Genomic DNA, 20,082 nt, shown 5'->3' with positions numbered 1-20,082 from the left:
CAACTTTCAAGTCTTGTGGGTGTCACAAATTTCAGATGACATAAAAACCATTATATATGCTGTTTGCACCAGGTTTTTTTAACTGTAAATTAAAACTGTCTGGAATATTAAAAAGTATGAAGCAGGCTAGAATATGAAGTGAATAGACTTTTTGTAACTGGCACCTTCAAGATAAGTTTGCTAATGATTTTTTTATTTTGAGGTAACTAACTCATAGGCTACTTCAGAGCACTACCTTTGTATATCATTACCGTGCTAAGGATTTGCTTTTGATCTCCTTATGCAAGCAGCACAGCTCATGGTAAAATATAGATTATGAAATAAGAAATGACAGTTTCATTACTGCCAGGGTTGATGTAAAATGTGTGCTTTAACTTTGTTTTAGGGGGAGGAGACCTTGAAGATTGAAGACATCCTTGCTGTAATTGAGAAGGAAGGGGACTCTATTGCTGTCATTCTGTTCAGTGGGGTGCAGTACTACACGGGACAGCTGTTTGACATCCCTAGAATAACAAAGGCTGGCCAAGAAAAGGTAGGATTACTCCAGAGCTGTCCTTTTAACACCAATTTTAGATCAATTTTCCTTGCAAAATATTTTTAATTTCTACTTTTTGCAGAACAAAACAGAGCCCATGTGGAAACCTGTGGGGCTCTGATAAAAAGTAAAAGCACTCTGTGCCAAGATCCTTTGGGGGCTGTGTACTGCATGAAGAAATAGCCCTGTGAGAGCAATCTTGCAGGTGTGACTTAAACTATATGGAGACATAATTCATGACTATTAACTTCTACAGGGCTTTTCTTGAAGGATAGAATTTCAAGAGGTTCAGTGGAGAAAGAGGAGGAGGTAATCACAGCTCTAATCTGTCTTTAAAAGTTACTTTGTGTTAGATTTTTGCTTTTTGGCAGACTTTCACGATTTTCCTCCTTTCCTGCAGCCACGCTGTGGCAGTTTTTGCCCCCAGTGAGCAGAGAGGTGAGCTGCCCATGAAGCCATCAGTGTTCAGACTCAGCTGATCAGTTTTTTGGAGACAGGCACAATGTGGAGCACATCAGCGTTGCAAGAGGACTGTATTTTAATGATGACAGCCTTTGGAGCTTGCAGGCAGCGTGCTCTGTGGACATAGCTGTAAAACTTCTTTAACCATCTCATTTGCCTCAGGAATCCAAGAGAAAATAGTTTTTAATTAAGTCTTCTTATCAACAGAATGTCACAAGACGTAGGAGCAGTTTTTATAGGATGTACCTTATCTCATATAAGATTAAACCACTCAAGGAGAAACTTGTTTAGCATCACTGGATTTTGGCAAACCAGCTAACTATGTATACTTGATGTTTTAACTCTCTGGAGAAGTTCCTGGCTCACATCAGGCTATACATCTTCTGTTGCTGTAGGTTTGGCAGTGGAAGTTTTTCTGGAGGTCAGGGAGTAAGTTATGCCGCTGGAAAGTGATGGTAAAGTCTCCCTTGGGAGAGCACAGCAGGTGTGAGAGCTAGTGCAGGGCCCGTGGGATATAAAAAGGGAATGTTCTCACAGAGCAGCACCTGGCAACCAAATTGGTCCCAAACACATTACAAAACAAGACTGCCTTCTGACACGGATGCAGAAATCCAAAGAAGAATGAAATAGGGGGAGTCGGCTGCAGGGGGAAACAGGTCTGCATATAAGCTCCATGTACCTCTAAAAGCAACACCTTCATGGTGCCTTCCTTGAAGGTCTTCCAGTACTTTGCTGACCACAAATAATCTGCAGGCTATGCTGAAATGTTTGAAAGGGAAGATAGGTTATTAATAGCACAATGCCACCCACTGCTCTTCTCATTCTCACTCTTGGTGGCAGCAAAGCCTTCATTCAGCCGCCAATGCCTACGTGCCTGCAGTGCTTATTCCTCGAAATCTGCTCTGTGAAGTGTCTGAAAGGTGTCTGGGAGAGAAATCTTTCTTCTCTACTGTAAATATGAACAACCTGGGAAAAGCCTATCACTTTATTGCCTCTCTAAGGATGTTCTCTGCACTGTGGAATGCATGCTTGGATCAGTGGAAGTGATGCAGTTTCACTAAAAGCTATAAACTACCCCAAAGTGGCTGAGAACCTGTGTTCTGGGGAAGAATAGTCACTGATAGTTTATTATATGGAGCAAAAATGCATTTCATGTTTATATTAACTGAGGAGATAACCAGGACTTGGCAGAGAGCTTAAAATTTCTATAAGGCAGTGCAAAAATATTATTAACTCAGGGGTATGTACTTCCACATGGATATACACAAAAACACTGCACGCTTTATGCAGATACTGTATCATGTTACTGAAGGAGAGAGCAATTTCTGACAGCAGTTCAGTACTCCAGCAGGCACAGATAGATGTCAAAGGCCTGTTTCCACCTGCATGCTTGTTAGAAATGCCATAATCATAGGATAGCATAGAATCATAGCATGCTTTGTGTTGGAAGGGACCTTGAGAGATCATCGAGCCCAACCCCACTGCAGTAAGCAGGGATTGAACCTGTGAACTTGGCGTTATTAGCACCGTGCTCTAACCAACTGAGCTAACCCAGCTGGTCAATGCAGAAGTGAATCTCTTCTTCCAGAGATTTTCCCCTTTTTTGAAAAAAAAAAAAAAAAGAATTGCCAGCCTCTTTGTGGGTAGAGCAAGTAGGACTGGGATCCAGGTAGATTCATGACCTAAAATGTCATTAGTGTGCTGAAAAAGAAAAAGTAATTCAGCCTGAAGAACTGCTTGAGTACCCATAAGGCTTGAAAAGCATGAGCCAGTCCTTTTTTTTTTTTTTATTTCCCTACTGTCACATACAGTCAGCTCAATGTCTTTATGGATTCTGCCCCCAGGTTAAGTGATGTTTATATGTTTTTACAAAACCATTACGTAATGTACTGTTACACCACACTTAAACATCTGCATGTGGCAAATATTTGCTTGAACAGCTACAAAATCAGTGATTCATGAAGTTTGTTGTCTTAATATTGGTAAGAGGTAGTTCTGGATTCTGCTCCTTCTCTTAGTCTCAGGGCTTCTGGTTACTAAAAAGCCCAAAATGCTGCATCGTCAAAAGCAATTGGCTCTTCTCCTATCTCCCAGGTCAGAGCTGATATTAGGAGCTGCTGTTGGGTTAGAGGTGAACAAAAAAATCTGCTGAACCAGAGTCATTAGCCTCTAGGTATTGTATGTGAGCTTAATTTCTGTTTGGTGGCATCCAGCCAGTCCCTGTCCCCAGGCTGGCAAGCTTTCAGGACAGTAAGTGTGTGGACTTGAAGACCATATCTCCTTCAAGAGCTTCTGGACCTGATGAAACCAGCAGTGGTTAGAACGATTGTCTTTTACATGACACATTGTCACAGAGAGGCTGGAAATCCTTTGAAATGTATATTAAAAGAGCCTGAGAAGTCTTGTTCATAGCAGAAATGCAAGGGTCCCCTTCCTGGTGATGAAGGGTAGTGAATGACCCCATGCTCCTGAACAGAAAATAGGTTGGGGAGAGCTGACAAGTAAGAAAGTCAGAAGGGGAAAATACAAGGTAGAAATGTCATTTGAGAAGAGGAGGGAAAAAAAATCACTTTTCATCTAGTGTAGTAGAGAGAAAAGTCCTACACAGATGGTCTTAATAATGCTTTTAATGTACAATTGAAATAAAATCCTGCAGTGTTGTGCCCTGTCAGGGATTGGCTAGAGATTTGAGCTGCAAGCTCAGGTCTGGAAAATGTCCTAGGATTCTTGAGGTCAATCATTTATGAATTAAGTTGCTGATTTCCTTTTACATTTTTTTAAGCCAATTTCTTAAGTTCTCTGCGTACGTTAAGATTCCTCCCAGAGTGAAGGCTCTGCACATAGACAGCTTCATTAAGTCATTAAATATTAAATGAACTAAATTAAGCTTGAAAAATTACCGTAGGCTATTTTTCCATCTTGGGTCTCTCAGATAAATCAAAATTACTACGTATTGTGCAAGAGACTCATCAGCAGGCTGAAGAGGATGTAACAGTTTTCCTTGTTTCATACTTTTGAGCTTACTCTAGAGGATGGAGGGGGTTGAATCGTTTTATTATTCTACAAGCAAAGAAATGGATGACTTTTAGGAGACTCTAGCTTTCAAATACAATTTTCATTTCATAAGTTATATTGTACTTTCCACTGATTCTGTACCGTATGTAAAGTATTTTAATCTCTTGAGTCCCAGTAGGAAGAGCTTTAAGATCCTTCATCTTCATTTCTTTTCCTGTCTCTCTTTCTAAATGTCCCAGCTTTGCTGGTGTGAAGCTGTCATTTCTTTCCCTCTCTCCAAATGTCATTGTCCATGCTGAGTTGTTACCTGCTGGTTATCAGCAGCTACCCAGACACTTTGCAGAAATGACTTTTAGATGTTAGAATAAAACGGAAGAGGCAGGGGAGAGCACATGTCCCCCTCTTCGCCCAGAGCAGATGGAGAGCTCTGTTTTCCCCCCAGTCTGGGGAAGCGACGTTCCCACGCAGTCCTTGTTCTGCGTGGCTTGTGCAGGGAGAGCTGTTTCAGTTTGTTTTACTTTTTCCCATGCAATCTGTGTGGCTAAACATTTGCTGTTTGTGCGACTCGAGTGCCAGACGCTTCCCCCGAGAAAGCAAACCAGCACCGCCCATCCTGCAGATGAGGACTTGAACAAAATGGTGCGAGTGGGTGTTTCTGAGATGATGCAGGAAACCTGCCAGCACCGAACCCAGATTTTCAGGCTATGCCTCACTAGTAAGTTCAATAGTGCACAGTAGGCTTTATCAACCAATTTCAAAGCGTTGGGGAGCAATTAAAGCAGTTCAGGAAGATGACCCATGGGTGACATGTCGGTGCCCATCCCGTTTGCAGGCTACGAGCCCATGGTGTGGGTGCAAGCTGTCCTATTCCAGCCAGTGTCAGTGCCCAGGGAAGTCTGGGGGTGTTGAGGTTACAGGTATAGATATGGCTATGGAGCCTCGTTACACTACCATGACTGTGAGGGCATCCAACCTGCTGGTGTCTTAAGGAGCCTGGTCCTACCTTCCCTCTACTGTCTTTTTGTGATTTGCCATCTTGTGCTTGAACATATTTTTTTTTTTAATAAAGTTTATCAGTTACTGACAGGGAAAAGACAACTGATTTTAACACAAGACTTACCATAGAATTACAATTCTTGCAGGCTTTTTTTAATGAGTAACTACCATTTTGTTTGTTTGTTTTAATTTTGTCACTGTACTGCCAGACACATACCTTCTGCAAGACTCTTAGCATATCTTGTTGTTCCTGGTTTCCACTGCAACCGATGAATCTCTCACAGCAGTTCTTCAGCAAAGTTTGTGGGGGACGTATGTACGAAGGGATACCTGTAAATGTTTAAATCCAGTCAACTGAAGTTTTGAAGTTAATGCTTCAAAACCCTATGAAAACCTTCTCGTTCAATAGCAGATTTGCTTTAGTTTGCTGTAGCTTATTCCTCTGAACCAAGGCCATTTTATCTCTGAATGAGAATGTTCCCATGGACACTCAGTGTGCTTCAGCTTCTCTGCATTAGCTTCACCATTTCAGTTGATTTGTCTTAACTCACTTCTGAGTGTCCCTGTGAAGATAAGCCACAAATGGCGTGAAGGCAAGACTATTTATTGGAACTTTGGTTCTATTAAAGACCAAATGTTCAGATTGTGCAAATGCTATGGCAGTGAGTTTTCTTCCCATCGTTTTGGAGCGACTGCTCAAGCTGATATCTTCGCTAACGCTTCCATTAGAATTAGTGTGTCACATCTTCTTAAAATGCTGCTTCATTCAAATTGTTATGTAGTTTATACAGAAGATTAAATATACCAAAGTACCATTTAAATAATTTAGCTAAGGCTCCCTTTGTGCAAGAAACCGCAAGAGGTTCTTAAAAAAACCCTTTGTTTTATTATTGGACGTTGATTTTTCTGAAGCCTGTGCTCTCACTCTTATTCCTACCATGCTGCTTGCAAACAGGCTGTTTGTGTTTTAAAAGCAAAATGCAAAATAGTGTTTCATTTGTAGTCCAGGCACAAAAGGCAGTTTTATTTCCCCGCGCTTAAATAAATAGCAAAGCTTGGAAGAACTTTTTAGTTTAGAAATGCTGCCATCCAGTGGTTATTTTGTGTGTAAAACTGCTATTTTTTGATCTATACATCTGTGGTCCTTATGTGTCCTGTCCGTCCCCGCCCCAGTGCCCTATGCAAATTGTAGTTATGACAAATACAACACTTTTTACAGAGAAACGACAGAATGCTTTTGTAACTTTTTAGGGACAAGTACAAAAGTACTTAAAGATCGATGTGTTGCATAGGATGTTATCTCACCCAGTTGGATTCTCAAAGAGCAAGATCCTCATAGTTTAAATATCAGGGACACCTCAAGTATAAGTATATAGTGGAAAGTAATTGTTCATGAGTGACTGGCATCATTATGTACGCTACTATTTTGTCTCTGCCTAGAACTTGTCATGCCATACAGCGGTTGGAAATTATGCATTTGTTCTGAATACTTATTTCAAGTGATTCTACTTCACTGCATGAGAAAAAACTTAGGAATCTAAACCATATCCGAGCATCCTTGAAGGCAAGCCCACAAAACGATTCATGATTTCTATATGTATCTATGGTATAGAAAACATGTTTCTAGTAATAACTCAAAACAGATGGGACTTGATAGAATGCCTATATGGAGAGCAAGTAAAGCTCTAAAGATGTTTTTAAAAATTATTTTGATAGCGCTGATTATCTTGATATGTAGTATATTAATTATCTCTTTCCTGCAGGGTTGCTTTGTTGGATTTGACCTGGCTCATGCTGTTGGGAATGTAGAGCTTCATTTGCATGACTGGGGAGTAGATTTTGCCTGCTGGTGCTCCTACAAGGTAAAATAGATTCATTGTTTCAGACTATTTTCCATAATGTCACTTATATGATGGGTCAGAAAACAGGTCAGAGGAGTAAGAACTCTACCTGAACTGTTGATCAAGACTTGGCTGAATCTTTGAACCAGCCACAATGATGAGATAAAGTCACCATTAAAGTCGGTGCCCATTACAAGAGGTTCCAAAAGATAATAGTGGCAATGACCTGCAAGGTCTTGTGGATGTGAGATGGATGCTAGTGGTGGTTAAACATCTGCTCTGAAGCACATTCTGCTCTGTGGTCACAGTATCAGAGGATCTTCTCTTATTTCCCAAACCGAGGTCTTGGGGCTATAGGATTTTCTCAAGTGGTCCCTAAATAAGAGAACATTCTTGCCTAAACTTAAATAACTTCAGATCATAGAGCAAGTTATCTTTAGTTCCTTTGACTTCTCTTGAGATTAAGAATCGACAGATATAGTCAGAAGAATTGTCTGATGACTTTGCTATATGTATTATGACATGGGACTATTTCAGCTGTACTTCAATTTTCTAGCCTTTTGTCTGTTAGACTTCAAACATCATATGCAAGCCAAGAAAGATATTTTTAGAGCTAATCTTAAAAAATATCTGCTTTTACCTACATCAGCACTTTGAGACAAATGCTAAGTTCTCCTGTTAGAAACCACTAGAAATGTTAAAATTAGTCTGTTTTTTAGAGCAGGGTGAGGGAAGAAAAGCTATACTTTACAGATAATGAGCATGACATGTACATGTTGATTTATTCTTTGCAGTATTTAAATTCTGGAGCAGGAGGCCTTGCTGGTGCCTACATTCATGAGAAGCATTCCCAGAGTATTAAACCAGTGTAAGTGTATTTCTATACCCAAATAAAAGTTGCTGTGAGGTTTAAATGGGAAAATATTTTCTCTTTGAATTGAGATCTAAAAATGAGAAAGTGTATAGATTCCTAGTCATAGACTATGGACGTATTTATGTATATATGTATGTATATATCTATAGATGCAGAAGTAATTCCCTGCTTCAAAAAAACTAATTGGGCTAATATTTGTTACTGACTTACTGCATGAATGAAAATGGTAGTACAAGTTTAGATAATTTGGTTATCTGAATTTGTTACCTCAGATGGGTTGTTTTACACTAATTTTATAAACTTTCAAACTGTTAATGTACATGCTTACATCTTAAATGCACTTTCTCCTTGAAGCCTGCTACCAGTTCTAAACTAAATATAATCATAAAAGAGAATGCTTATAATATTAAAAAAAAGTAACCTAAATCATGCCTATGAGACTGTTTAATGTAAAAAGAATATTTAACATCTCTCTTTAAAAATGGATTTTTTAAAATCATTGAAGTCTTTGGTTGGTGAACAAAATCAAAGACAATTTCAATTCTGTGTCTAACAGCTCTTTAATACTGGCATGTTTTCATTAAATTATATCCACTTGTAAAACTAGGAAGCATTACATGGAGATCTGTGCTCTCAAAGACTGTGTAATCCATGAAAAGCTGTGCTATCAACTGAGGTTAGCTGCATTAAAAAACAAAAACAAAAACAAAAACCCTGTTATTTAAAATGTTATATGACTGTACACTATGTATGTATATTAAGAACAGTAGGATTAATACTTTTATTGCACTGACAAATGTAAACATTTCTTTCTGGCTATAATGTTTGGAGAAATTTCTGGCACTTTTATTCTAGCTCGAAGAAGGCAAACTAAATCAGGTTTCAGAGAGAAATAATATTATAATAAGCAGCTTCACTGCACTGTGTGTTGGTTTCAGACTGTCTAGACTCCTAGGAGATAACAAAATAACACTGATAAGTTCTTCTCAGTCATCCACAACAGAAAACTCATTAGGATGACATATGACCTGTTGTGAGCTGATTCGATCCTCACGTGTGAAGACTGGCAAAATATTCTGAATATCTGGATATTTCTTCTGGAAAGTTTTGTGGTGTTTTTTTTTTTTTTTTTTCTTTTTCCCCCTGCTTCCCTGTTAGCCAGGTGCAGGCATTCTTCTCATGGCCAAACCTCTGGACCAGCTCTGTGGGGAGCTGGGAAGATGCTGAGCAGTGAAAAAATGTAGGCCAGCTAGAAATCACAGAATAGCAATAAGAGGAATAAATAAAACTCAAGGACTTCAAGCCTTTTTTCCTCCTTGATGAAATTTTGAAACTTCTGTGAGGGTACTAGCTTGGTATTGTAGGTAAGAGCTTAAATTAGTTTTTCCTGAACCAGCTTCTTCATACATAGTCATTAACTCGTGTACTGAATCTGGATACTGAATGTCTTAAATACAATTGCCTATATGAAATAGTTTTTTTTCAGCCTGGGGTCCAATTAAGGGTATAATTCCAAACTTCCTTCACAGACCCTTTGCATTATTTAATCATAGTTATTTCATATTTCCTGAGAGTTGATAATCACTCATCAAGTTGTTTGTGGTTAATATGCCCCGGTTGCATTACTTTTCTTTCTTTTCTGCATCAACCAGCCATTTCAGGTCTCCAAATAAGGTGCTGAGACAAAGGAGAATTTGTCTATGTCAAAGCATTCAATTTTATAGCTGATTTAAATGCAGAGCAATTTTCTGTATGTTGTACAATCAAATAGAGTGGAATTTAACTGCTCTGGAAGTTGCAGGTTTTATGTTGTATCTAAAAAGTCTTTGGCTGTCATCTGAATCAAGGATGACACCCAGTGGCCAGACAACTTCGTTCAAAAACAGAAGCACCAAATGCTTTGTTTCTTTGCATCTCAGCCCACATATAAGCAGGTAATTAAATTCCAATCCAGCTGATAATCCTTTTGTCATTCAAAGTGTCTGAAATATTGTTTTTAACTCATGGCCAATATTATGCAAGTTGCTTTACCTGCCTATATAGATTTCTTTAATTTGTCTCATCCTTCGTATTTTCTCTAAGCTATTGACTAGGTAGTTCTTTTTTATATAGAAATAATGTATTGTATTTTAATATCAAAACGTATGTTCTGACCATAATTCAGAGAGGCAGACCCAGAACTTTTGCCAAGTGCCTTTGCCTGTTACCGACTGAGGCTGGGGCAAAAAGGACTTTGGAACTTGTTGAAAATTACACAGCTCAATCCAAAATTTTAATTTTAAACCCCCCAGCTCAGCTCCTGCCCATCACCAAAGGCATTTAGGTATTTTGTTTTAACTTCCCTTAATTCCACGAGTTTGCTTTTGTCTATGCCCAGAGTCTTGCTGACAAGAGCAGTGTAAGCAAATAGGTGCTCACATTGTAGTTGAACCCAGTTTCTGAAACTGGGCTCCCCATGGGTACTGCTCCATCTAGAGCTTGTTCCCTGGACAGCAAAACACTTATTTGCTGCTGCTTTCTTTTAAAACGCAACTTGAGAGTGAGTTGTTAATGTATTTAATAGCCTTACCACCAGCAGCTAGAACCATGCGGAAACTGCTTTCTGCTTTAAGTCTGCAGACTGAGGTTGTGGCAGCCGAACTGCAAACCTACATGACCCAAAACTGGTGTTACTCAGTAATATTGTGTCACATCCTAGCAGACAAAAGGCAACACCAATATTGCTGTTTTATGGATGTGCAAGCTTTCCACAAGAGTTTTAAAAGTTGGTCATCCACCAACTTGGAAAAGGATTTATGCCCAAGAGCAAAGTTTGATCCTTAGGTCTGACGGCTGGAAGATGGAGGCTGTGGACAATGCAGACTCGTATGTCCCCTTGCTCTGTGTGACTGCAAACACCATCCCGTGCTCCCTGGCTTAGCTAGGGTTAGTTCTCTAATTCACTGCAAGGGCCATGGGTCTAAAAGTTACATGTTGTAACCATCCTAATTAACACCTGGACCCACATATGTTTGGGTAGTCCTTTGCTAGTCCTTTATCTTTCTTCCTGGAGCAGTAACACTGAATCAATCTGACATATATGGGTCCAATATATCCTTATTCTCTCATGATCTCACCTCCTTTGAAGTCTCTTTTAATACTCAAATAGCTTTTTTAATACCTGCTCTATATATCACGATGCAATATATTCTTAGCTAATTGTGCTAGGGCGATTTCTCTATGGGAAGGTTTCAAATAAAAAAAGACCTGGACAGAGCAGAGCTATGAAACACTACTGAAACTGTTTGATCAGTGCAGGCTGATCCTGTGCCACCAAGTTTCCACATAAACGCAGTTATGTTGTGGAAGACAGGTTTCCAAGACACAGAGAGTGCTAGGGTTACATACTAATACTGAAATTTTGCTTGACTAGCTTTTTGGGCTCCAGAAAATTTTGGTTTGTGGGGTTTTTTTTTTTCTCCCCTTCTTTTTTTCTTCCCCTGTTTCTCAATTTCCTCATTTCTAACAAGAAGGATAACTAAAATGTACGAAGCAAGTTAGCTATAAAGAAATGTGAATGTTTTTGAGCACCTGGGAAAGAAGGTACAGGAGAAGTCAGGTGTTCACAGCAGAGTATCTGCAGCTGTAAATGTGCAGGGAGTTCAGCTCTGCTGTCAGCTGGCATAAGGGACAGGAGGGGACAAACTCACAGAGTCCAGAGATAGGAGAAGAAAAAAAAGTCCTAGTCAAATCCCTCTAAGAAAAAGTGAGGCACAAGTTAAAAAGATGAAAGGGAAATAAATGTATGTAAAGCGGCCAGGAGAATAATAACAAGCCTTAGCAGAGGATTAAATGAAAATTGTACACAGTCTAGTGTTTAAAATGAAAGGATTTATCAAGACTTAAGTTTAGCACAAACTAGCAGCAGGTAGAGTTTAAAAATAAAAAGTTTGTGTGATGTGAAGAAATGCTGTATGTGCAGGAAGAAGCTGATGTCCAAAGAGCATGTCTGCTTTTAGTATAGGATTAAAAAAAAAAAAGTATCAAAGAACAAGAAACAAAAAGGTAACTATTTCATACTAGCTTTGAGAAACACAAGGTATTTTCAGAAAATTTCTTCGTAGACAGAGGTGAGATATCACCCCTTTCTCTTAGATCACTTTTGTTTTTGGCATCTTGATTCCAGTGAAAATGCCAGAGCACAAATGGCTTCTTGCCACGATGTTATAGAGACCTGCACAGCTTCTTGGTATGCGACCTTTTACCCTGGCATGAGATAAACAAAAATACACTATTCCAACTCCATACGCCTCCCCCTTCCCATTTTTTCCAGGTGCTCTGTATTCCCACCTTGCTCCAGTGCAAACCCTCTCTGCCCAGTAACTTTCTTTTGCAAGAGTTTGCACAACCCCTTCCAGCGCTGGTAGCTCCAGCTGAGTTTTTCTTTAGTTATTTTCTTGATCTATGAGGAGATACCACATTACTCCTTTTTGAATTAGAGCCACATAGTCCCCAAACTAAATAGCTGAAGCTTCTGTGGAACTGCTGAAAATAATGTAGCTTTGGAGCAATGTGAGTTGGGGAGCAAAGGACAGACATAAAAAGATTGGGATCATTGTTTTATAACTACTGTATTGGAAAGTTCTAAAGCTGCTCTTGTTTAAAATGCTTCTAGGAATAATAGATAAAGATGGTCCAAGTCTCGCTTACCCTTGGAGTCTATGAGCTCTGAGTATCTCAGCACTACTGAAAGTTCTAGCAGAACAGAGCAACTTGGCCAGCCAAGGAGAGGATCTGGAGAAGCAACGTAGAGACTTCCAGGGAGCTGTATGAACGCAACAAGGTGGAAAGTTAGTGGTCACAGATGGAAGCGTACACGCTGCTGGTTGCAGAAGGGTTTGTCGCTGGTCCTAGTGGGCTCAAAGTGTGGACTAATATACGGATAAACTATTCGTGGAGCGCAACACGTCCCCCGAGTGCATGAAGTATCACGTACTAAGGTAGAAATGAGCTGTTTCTTTGCCAAGGAGATGAGAACAATTTAGCTCCTTGAGCTAATTTAGAAACCAAAAGTTAAAACCTCCCTTGGGAAGAGACTGTTTAGGAATAAAGGCATTGGCTAATTAGGCGTAATTGCATTGTCTTGGGACAAGTGATTTATTAGGCCAATCTAGACCCATGATGGGCCTGCAGGGGTGCGTTCTCGGATTCACCGACTGAATGGCAAATATCCAAGAGCATTTTTTAACTTTGGAGTGAGTCTGGGAGAAAAAAAGAGAGAGGTTAATGTGCAATCACATCATCTGTTCTCTTTCTTATTTCTTCTGCTCTGTACATCCTTATATGTGGTTCCCATGACTGTCTCCTTGTTCTCTGTCAAGCATTTTCTACCTTCCTTCAAATCCTCCCTTGTAATTAAGCCGTATCTTCAAGCAATCTTGCTGCTTCTCTCATTATAAATAATCTCCTCATTCTGTCCTTCCTGAAGGTCTTCCCCTATGTTTTGTCATCTTTGCCCTGGTTAGATTTGAAGGTGTTTGAGAGAGGAGCTGTACGCCTCCTTGTAAACGCAGAGGACTGTGTACGAGTAAATGTGCTGTGTATCAAGTCTGTGTCACCTATAGGATAGTTGGAGTAAGTGTGAAAGTAATGAGCTGTTTTCATTCCCTGTGTGTACTCCCATGCTACCTAGACCACTTACTCTTAGTTTTCAAAACTCAAACCTTAAAATGGAGCGTGTGGAAAATCAGAGACATGGTTCCTGTCAAATTTCTCAAATATTTAAAGCAGTGTTTTTTAAAAAGCGTGGTGCTGGACTGATTTCTGCTTTTCATGCCTGTTATCAAGGCATCAAAATGCTGGCATAAGTGGAGATGAACAAGTAAACAAAAGCACTTAGCTTCTATGCGTCATATCTTCTCCGAAATAGTCTTTATAGCATACGTGTGTTTGGCTGCAGACATCTGCAGGTATCTTATCTTGGGGGCAGATTTGAGGATTTTATGTATATTTAAATCTTTGCCCAACAGCTTGCTCTTTCTTTTGTCCAAAACCCCGCCAACAATATGAAGAAACATCATTTAAAGCATGATGCTTGTCACAGCCCTTTTTTTTTTTTAATAATTTTTATTTTAAGGCTGAGGCTGGTCAAATTCTTGCAATAGGTCCTTAATGGTATTCACTCTTCAGTAATCACTCATTAAACTAGTGAGTTTATGTGTCAGATCTGAGCAGATTCAAATTTCTCATGCATTTCCTTCTGGACCACGCTGAAGGGACATACACCACGTAGTCTGCTCTGCCATGGCCCTTTCCCACTCCCAGCCTTGGAAATGAGAGGGAGGTGGCTGTGTTTCCTTGTGGATGTGATTTCCCATCTGCTGCCTCTAGCTTTTCTCATCAGATGGTGTAAGACACAACTGTTTGAACACATGAAAGGAACCCAACAGGCTTAGCCTGATGGAAAGGTGAATGTAGCCTGGGGGCAACTCTTGCATCCCTGTTAACTAGCAAGGAAGAGATCCTGGGGCTCTCCTCAGAGTCTGTATGGTTGCTGTGATTTTTTTTTTCCCCACTTCAAAGGACGTGTGTTGTTAGCTGCCTGCTCTTTGTGCCCCAGTTCTCCACTTTGGCACAGGTGGTTTTGAAAGCACTTTGCTGTGTCTTGATTTTTCCCAGTAAGAGAAGGCTGAACAAACTTCCAGGGATGCAACACTCAAACTAGTGTCACACACCTTTAACAAGATGGTAAGAAAACCTTCTTTGCCTGCCTCTTGAATTAGTCACAAACAGAGACATTATCTCCCCTCTTATGCTTATCTCAATCTATATGTTTATGTATCAGCCTCACAGAACCTTTCTCTCTTAGGGACAAAAAGGTTTATTTTCAACAAAAAACGTCAAGTAAATCTTCTGCTTTTTCCACTTAAGAGCTCGCTTACCTCTGTGCAGAAATGTGCTGGAACTAATGCAATTTTGCATTTGGGGTTTCCTACTCGATGTGGACTTACTTTCAATATTTGATCATTTTTTTCACTTTTTCTACTTCAGATTCCCACTTTTGGTACTTTCTATGATGCTTCCCTCCTAAGATTCTCAATTAAAGCTGTAGTCTATACATGTCCTTTAAGAATGAGATTTGCTCATGCTTTTGTATTAGTTCATTAGCCCACAGTGTGGAATTGCTTCTAATTTTTCCTTACTGAATGTGCTTTGAGATCGTGGTATGCCTCGTAATTGCTCTAAGCTGAAAGTACCGGCGATAGCCATTATGCTTTTGTGCCATTAATACAGTTACCTTTTTTTCCACTTATGTTCCCTGGACTATATTCCTGTAATTGTCAGTTACCGGTTCAGATGGGGTCTCCTGCACCGCGTGTCTCCCAGAGCTATTTGTGTCCCTGTCCTGGCTGAACACCTCTCTGGCTTTAGCCAGGACATGCATACAGCTCATGTTGTAATTGATATCACAGCCGGCACCTGATTCAAACCATAAGCATTTTTAAAGGTAGTTGGAAGGTCATTGCCCAGGTTAATTCAGCCTCTTTATTTCTTGCAAAGTTGGCATTCTGTGTGCGTGCACTGGGGTGACTGCATGGGGGGTTTCTTTTTTGCTTGGTGTACCGCTTGTGCTTATCTGTTTCTACTTGTTCATGGGGTTTCTGGCCCTCATACCCCCCTTTTCTCCTGGCTGAACCTTCATCTCTCCGGTGCTCAGCCAGGAGAAGATGGTCTCACCAGGGCATACATCTTCATATTTTTTCTTTTTCCTTGGGCTCCCTTAGTCAAATCTATTTTATCTTCACCATTGTTGTGGGCAAGATAGATCCTTTCTTGGTAAGTCCAGCAAAGCAGGTCCACAGCCTGCTGTCCTTTACTACTTGCCCATCTCCACACATCTTTGAGTCAGGAGCTTCTTAGAGACTTCACGACATATATTGTTTCTTCTTGCCCTTTTGCTTTAAGCCATCCTTCCTCTCACTTTCCATTTGTGAAATATTTATTTTCATGGCTGTTTGTTGCTGATGGTAGAGTCTTACTATCACAGTCACTACTCCTCATTTGTCATTGAAGTCGTTGGCAGTACTTGCTGGCAGTTGCTTCTTGCTGCCTTCTACTGTGTGGAAACTATAGGGCAGCTACAGCAATATAGTGCTCGCTCAAGTGCCTGAAGAGCAGTTTCCAGTGAGATGCTGGGAGGGACACTGAATCCCTCTCTCTTCACCTTTCTTCTCCTAGTTTCTCAGTTGGCATGGCATCAAATCAGGGACATAATCCCATCAATGCAACTGTTTTAGGAAATTTATAGGCTCTTTCTGTCCCACGGCATAAAAAACATCTTCTCAAAGTGAAGAATTATTTATTAATTTCTTTAGCTGTGTACAGTTTATTGAGCAAAAATCTAATAATTTCCTAACCTAATCCAGTTTTTCAGCATTCCTCTGTTTTCATTGACAGTTTTCTGACTTGACTTTCTAGCAACCCATTGTAAGCAGGTGTGGAGAGATTTGGTCAGTATGTGTTGGTGGTCAGCGTTGCAGATACAGTTAGCTTGTGACAGGAGAATAAGCCCATGTAAGTGTCCTTATCTGATGGCTTCTCACCTGCTCCTGCAGCGAGAAGAGCTTGGGGGCTCCTGAAACCAGTGTTGAACCTCATGTCAAACATTTGACCTTGTGTCAAACATATATTTTAGGGCCCAAAATAGTTCATGTCCTACTGAAAATTAGGGCAACAGCAACCCTGTAAAGAAAGGTCCCTAAGTCACATTTCTCTCATGTTCTCTAGTTATGGATGAAACTTCAACTTTTTGAGGAGGGACTCTTTAAAATAACTCTGAAAAATGCCCATTTCTGTTCTCCCTTAATAGTTTTTTGTCTTAGACTTCTGTTCAATAAAATCCATTTGAGTTCTTTTCTCCTTGAGTATCACTTAGTGTTAGTAAATGTTTTGTAACACAGCTACTGGATTCTGTGACAACTCTGCTGATGCTTAAAACTTTGAATTCAATTAGTTCCAGCCACTGATATTAAAAAAAAAAAAAAAAACCACACTAAAAAAAAAATCTCATCTAATGTGGATTGCTTCTTGTTTCAGGCAAAGAGCAGAAGTGATAACTTACATTTTAGCTAATAAAGGTTCTAGTATGATAAAGGTCTTGCATTAATATTGTGATTACTGTATTCAAAAACAACAAAGACCCAAGGAAGCGCCACTTCCCATATCTTAAAATTTTTATATTATAGTTCAGTCAGATGCATGTATTATTTAGAAATCTATCTAGATATCATCCCCTCAAAGATTCATTCAAGGGATTGAGGAGACTGTATAGTTCAGTAAATGCATCACAGTAATCAAAACCATCCAAGTCTCCTTTAAGTCAGAATTCACATTTAAAAGTACCTCTAGGAGGGATTGTTGCTTTTGCTTCTTGTTTAATTTAATCTATTTGAAACAGACTAGAAAAAATTACTGAATTCTTAAAGAATGTAATATGCTTTTTTTATCACCATAATATAATTGGGAACTATTCAATACTTTATAAAAATCACTGAGAACTTTATTAATATCTCTATGAGTAAATTGGCTCCCTGCTTGATTTTTAATTTCTGGTGTTAGGCAGAATATTTGATTTCCCTTTACTAAATGTGCTAACATACTGTTGGCTGTATTCCCCCTTTTCATATATCTGATATTTGGCTAGTGGAAGTGATATATGAGCGCTTCGTGATAATAGTTGTTCGTAAGCTGATTTAACAGTTTTTAATTCAACTTCATTAGCCTTAGAGGGGTTGTTTTTTGTGAGATCTTCTCCTGGGATTTAATTTAGGCTTCCATTTTGTCTGCCGCTTGATCATACCTTTCTTTTGCCTGATCATGGTGAATGAAATTATCATCCCTCATCGCAAGCGCCTTAGAGGTTTGGTGGAGAGCTCTGTGTGACTCCAAGGGGCTCTGATTGGATTCGCAGCATTGCAACCATTTCTCTTTCTCATGCCCTGATCACAGCAGCTTGTTTCCTGCTACAAAAGTGAACTCAATCTCCTTTTGTTTTGACCTGGAGGGGTAATATGGAGGGACATGTTGAAATTGGTGTATTCCCACTTGTGTTGAGTCTAAAAGACTAACAAGGAAAAAATCAATTCAAGAAGAGCGTGTGTACCCTCTATCTTCAAATACCTATCAGCTGTAAATCACCTTGCACTTGACTGACCAAACAATCTAGGTTTTCACCCAAGAGTGTCTCTAATTGTGGCAACAGTTGCATTAAATTCCCCACCTCAGAGAACAGCGAAGCTCAGGGAGCTGAGAGCTGCCCACCTACTTTTGGAAAAAGGGTGATTACTCAAATCCAGAGACTTCTTAATTTCACCCATCGCAATTGCATAGTTAAGTAAGTGTCATTGTTTAGATTATGAAACTGTTTTTCAGGATTTTGGTCTTTGCTGTTAAAATTTGCTGCTAGGCAGAATGTGAATTTAGCTATTTTTTTTTAACCAAGACAAGCCTCAAAATAGAGGAGAAGAATTATCTCCCTTTAGATGGGACTGAAAATGCAAGCTACTTAACAGAAGAAAAATGTCATGCTATTAGCCTCTAATACAATCATATTACTTTGGTCTTTTGACAAAGTAAAGCCTCATTGATATTAAATATGAAAAGTTACCACTTTCACAGTAGCAACTTTTCATAAGGAGTTTTGATTTTTTCCACTGAGTTCTAAGAGACTGGGCCATTAATAATGTATGGCATTGCTCACAAGTCACATATGCTTAATAATTAGGAAACATTTGTAATGAGTTGAAAAGGGTAAGGAAAGCATCAGAGTATGTGCAAGTCCAAAACTACAGAAGTCTGAGGCTAATAATTACCTGGGCTTCAAAAGCTTTTCAAATTCTAACAACAGATCCTACTTAAAATTAACAACAGATATTGCACAGAAGAGAATAATGAAAGAAATCCAATCTTACCATTTGGGATAAAGGATATCTAAATAGATATAAGGGAGGGGAAAAGAAAAGGCTTTAAATATAGCTTCTGGCAATCTTGGCAAGGTTTTCTGAAGGAGACAGTGAGAGTTAGGTTTCCAAATATTGCTAGAGCCTAACAGGAGCTAGCTTTTAACTCCCTTAATCCCCCATGCAAATCCTAGCCCATATATATATACTATGAAGTACACTCCATAACTGACAGCTTCACAGTATATGAAGAATTTCACCTACGCAGGAGGGTTAAAATACTTGATTTCTGTATTTCAGTGGTGAAACTGGGAGTCACTTTTCAATTATTCTTTGTTTTGATTAAACAGACTCCTCATCGCCACGCCAAATATTGTATGAATTATTTTTCTCCCTTCCAGCGAGCTGTCAGCAGCGGAGCCCTGGGTCAGAGCAGGACCTTGCTGTGGTCCCAGTACGGAGGGGAGCGTTGCAGTGGAATAACGTTGTCCATCCACTTGGGCTTCAGGTTTTCTTTTCAGCAGAGCTGTAAAACACCGTGTGGAATTAAGCAATAGAAATATTGATTCCCTTCCACCCCCCTGCCACCCCACCCCCACCCCCCCAAAGGTCCAGTTAGGTGAAATGGATCAAGAAAAATATTAAATTCTGAACTCAACAGAAACCTGACATTGGAAACAACCTTTGAGCCTGACAGGATAATTTGGGGAAAGGCTGAGAGGAGGGGAAAAAAGAAAACAGTGGCATCAGCTATTATTTCCAAATCCCTTTTCCTATCTGTATTTCAAAAAATCCAGTATAAGATACTCCAAGGAAATCTTTTTCTCCATTCTTACATGGTCCTCATTACTAAGTATGAGAAAACATTTTAACAAATATATTCTCACCACTCACCAGAGAGTTACGGCAGTACTGAGCAGCATTTCTAGAGCTGAGGGCTTGAGGCATGGAAAGACTAAATGACTCATCCACGATCAGACAAGTCTGTGATAGCAAAGAAAATTGAAACTCCTCTCAAACTCTAGTCAGTGAGCCAAAAATACACTATGTAAAGCAATGAACATTTTTTTTCTGTTTTCTTGTGGGGGCTGGGGGGGGAGGCAGGTCATTCTTGCCATTTATTCTGAATTTTGGCATCGAATCCAAAGAAACACAATCATGCGCATGTGCTTGCAATAAAATTAATGCAATAAAAATGAAATTAAAACATAAAAAATTGCAATTAGAAAACTGCAATAAAATTAATGCAGAGTAGAATGCAGAGACTCTGCCCCAGCTGTTGAGCCTGGGGATCATGTCTGTGCTCGCAGTTTGTGGAAAGCTGTTTGTAAATCTGGGTGGGAGTAAGGTGGCTTTGAGGGGGTGATACAATTGTTTATATGAATTTGGCTTTTGGGATTGACTTTTGTCTGAGTGCAGCAG

General features: G+C 39.6%; 1 protein-coding gene across 3 annotated transcripts in view; it reads left to right on the top strand.

The window, feature by feature from the left end:
* KYNU (kynureninase) overlaps positions 1–20,082 on the top strand; it is a 62,914-nt gene that overhangs the window by 30,660 nt on the left and 12,172 nt on the right. For all 3 annotated transcript variants that reach the window (XM_075711179.1, XM_075711180.1, XM_009482084.2), the window contains exons 8-10: positions 386–532; positions 6,772–6,870; positions 7,644–7,717. In XM_075711179.1, coding sequence (XP_075567294.1) covers positions 386–532; positions 6,772–6,870; positions 7,644–7,717 — 320 coding nt within the window. The remainder of the gene's footprint in view (positions 1–385; positions 533–6,771; positions 6,871–7,643; positions 7,718–20,082) is intronic.

This window comes from Pelecanus crispus, chromosome 5, assembly GCF_030463565.1.
Source record: "Pelecanus crispus isolate bPelCri1 chromosome 5, bPelCri1.pri, whole genome shotgun sequence".
Taxonomy (NCBI): domain Eukaryota; kingdom Metazoa; phylum Chordata; class Aves; order Pelecaniformes; family Pelecanidae; genus Pelecanus; species Pelecanus crispus.
This window is presented reverse-complemented; position numbering and strand designations above follow the sequence as displayed.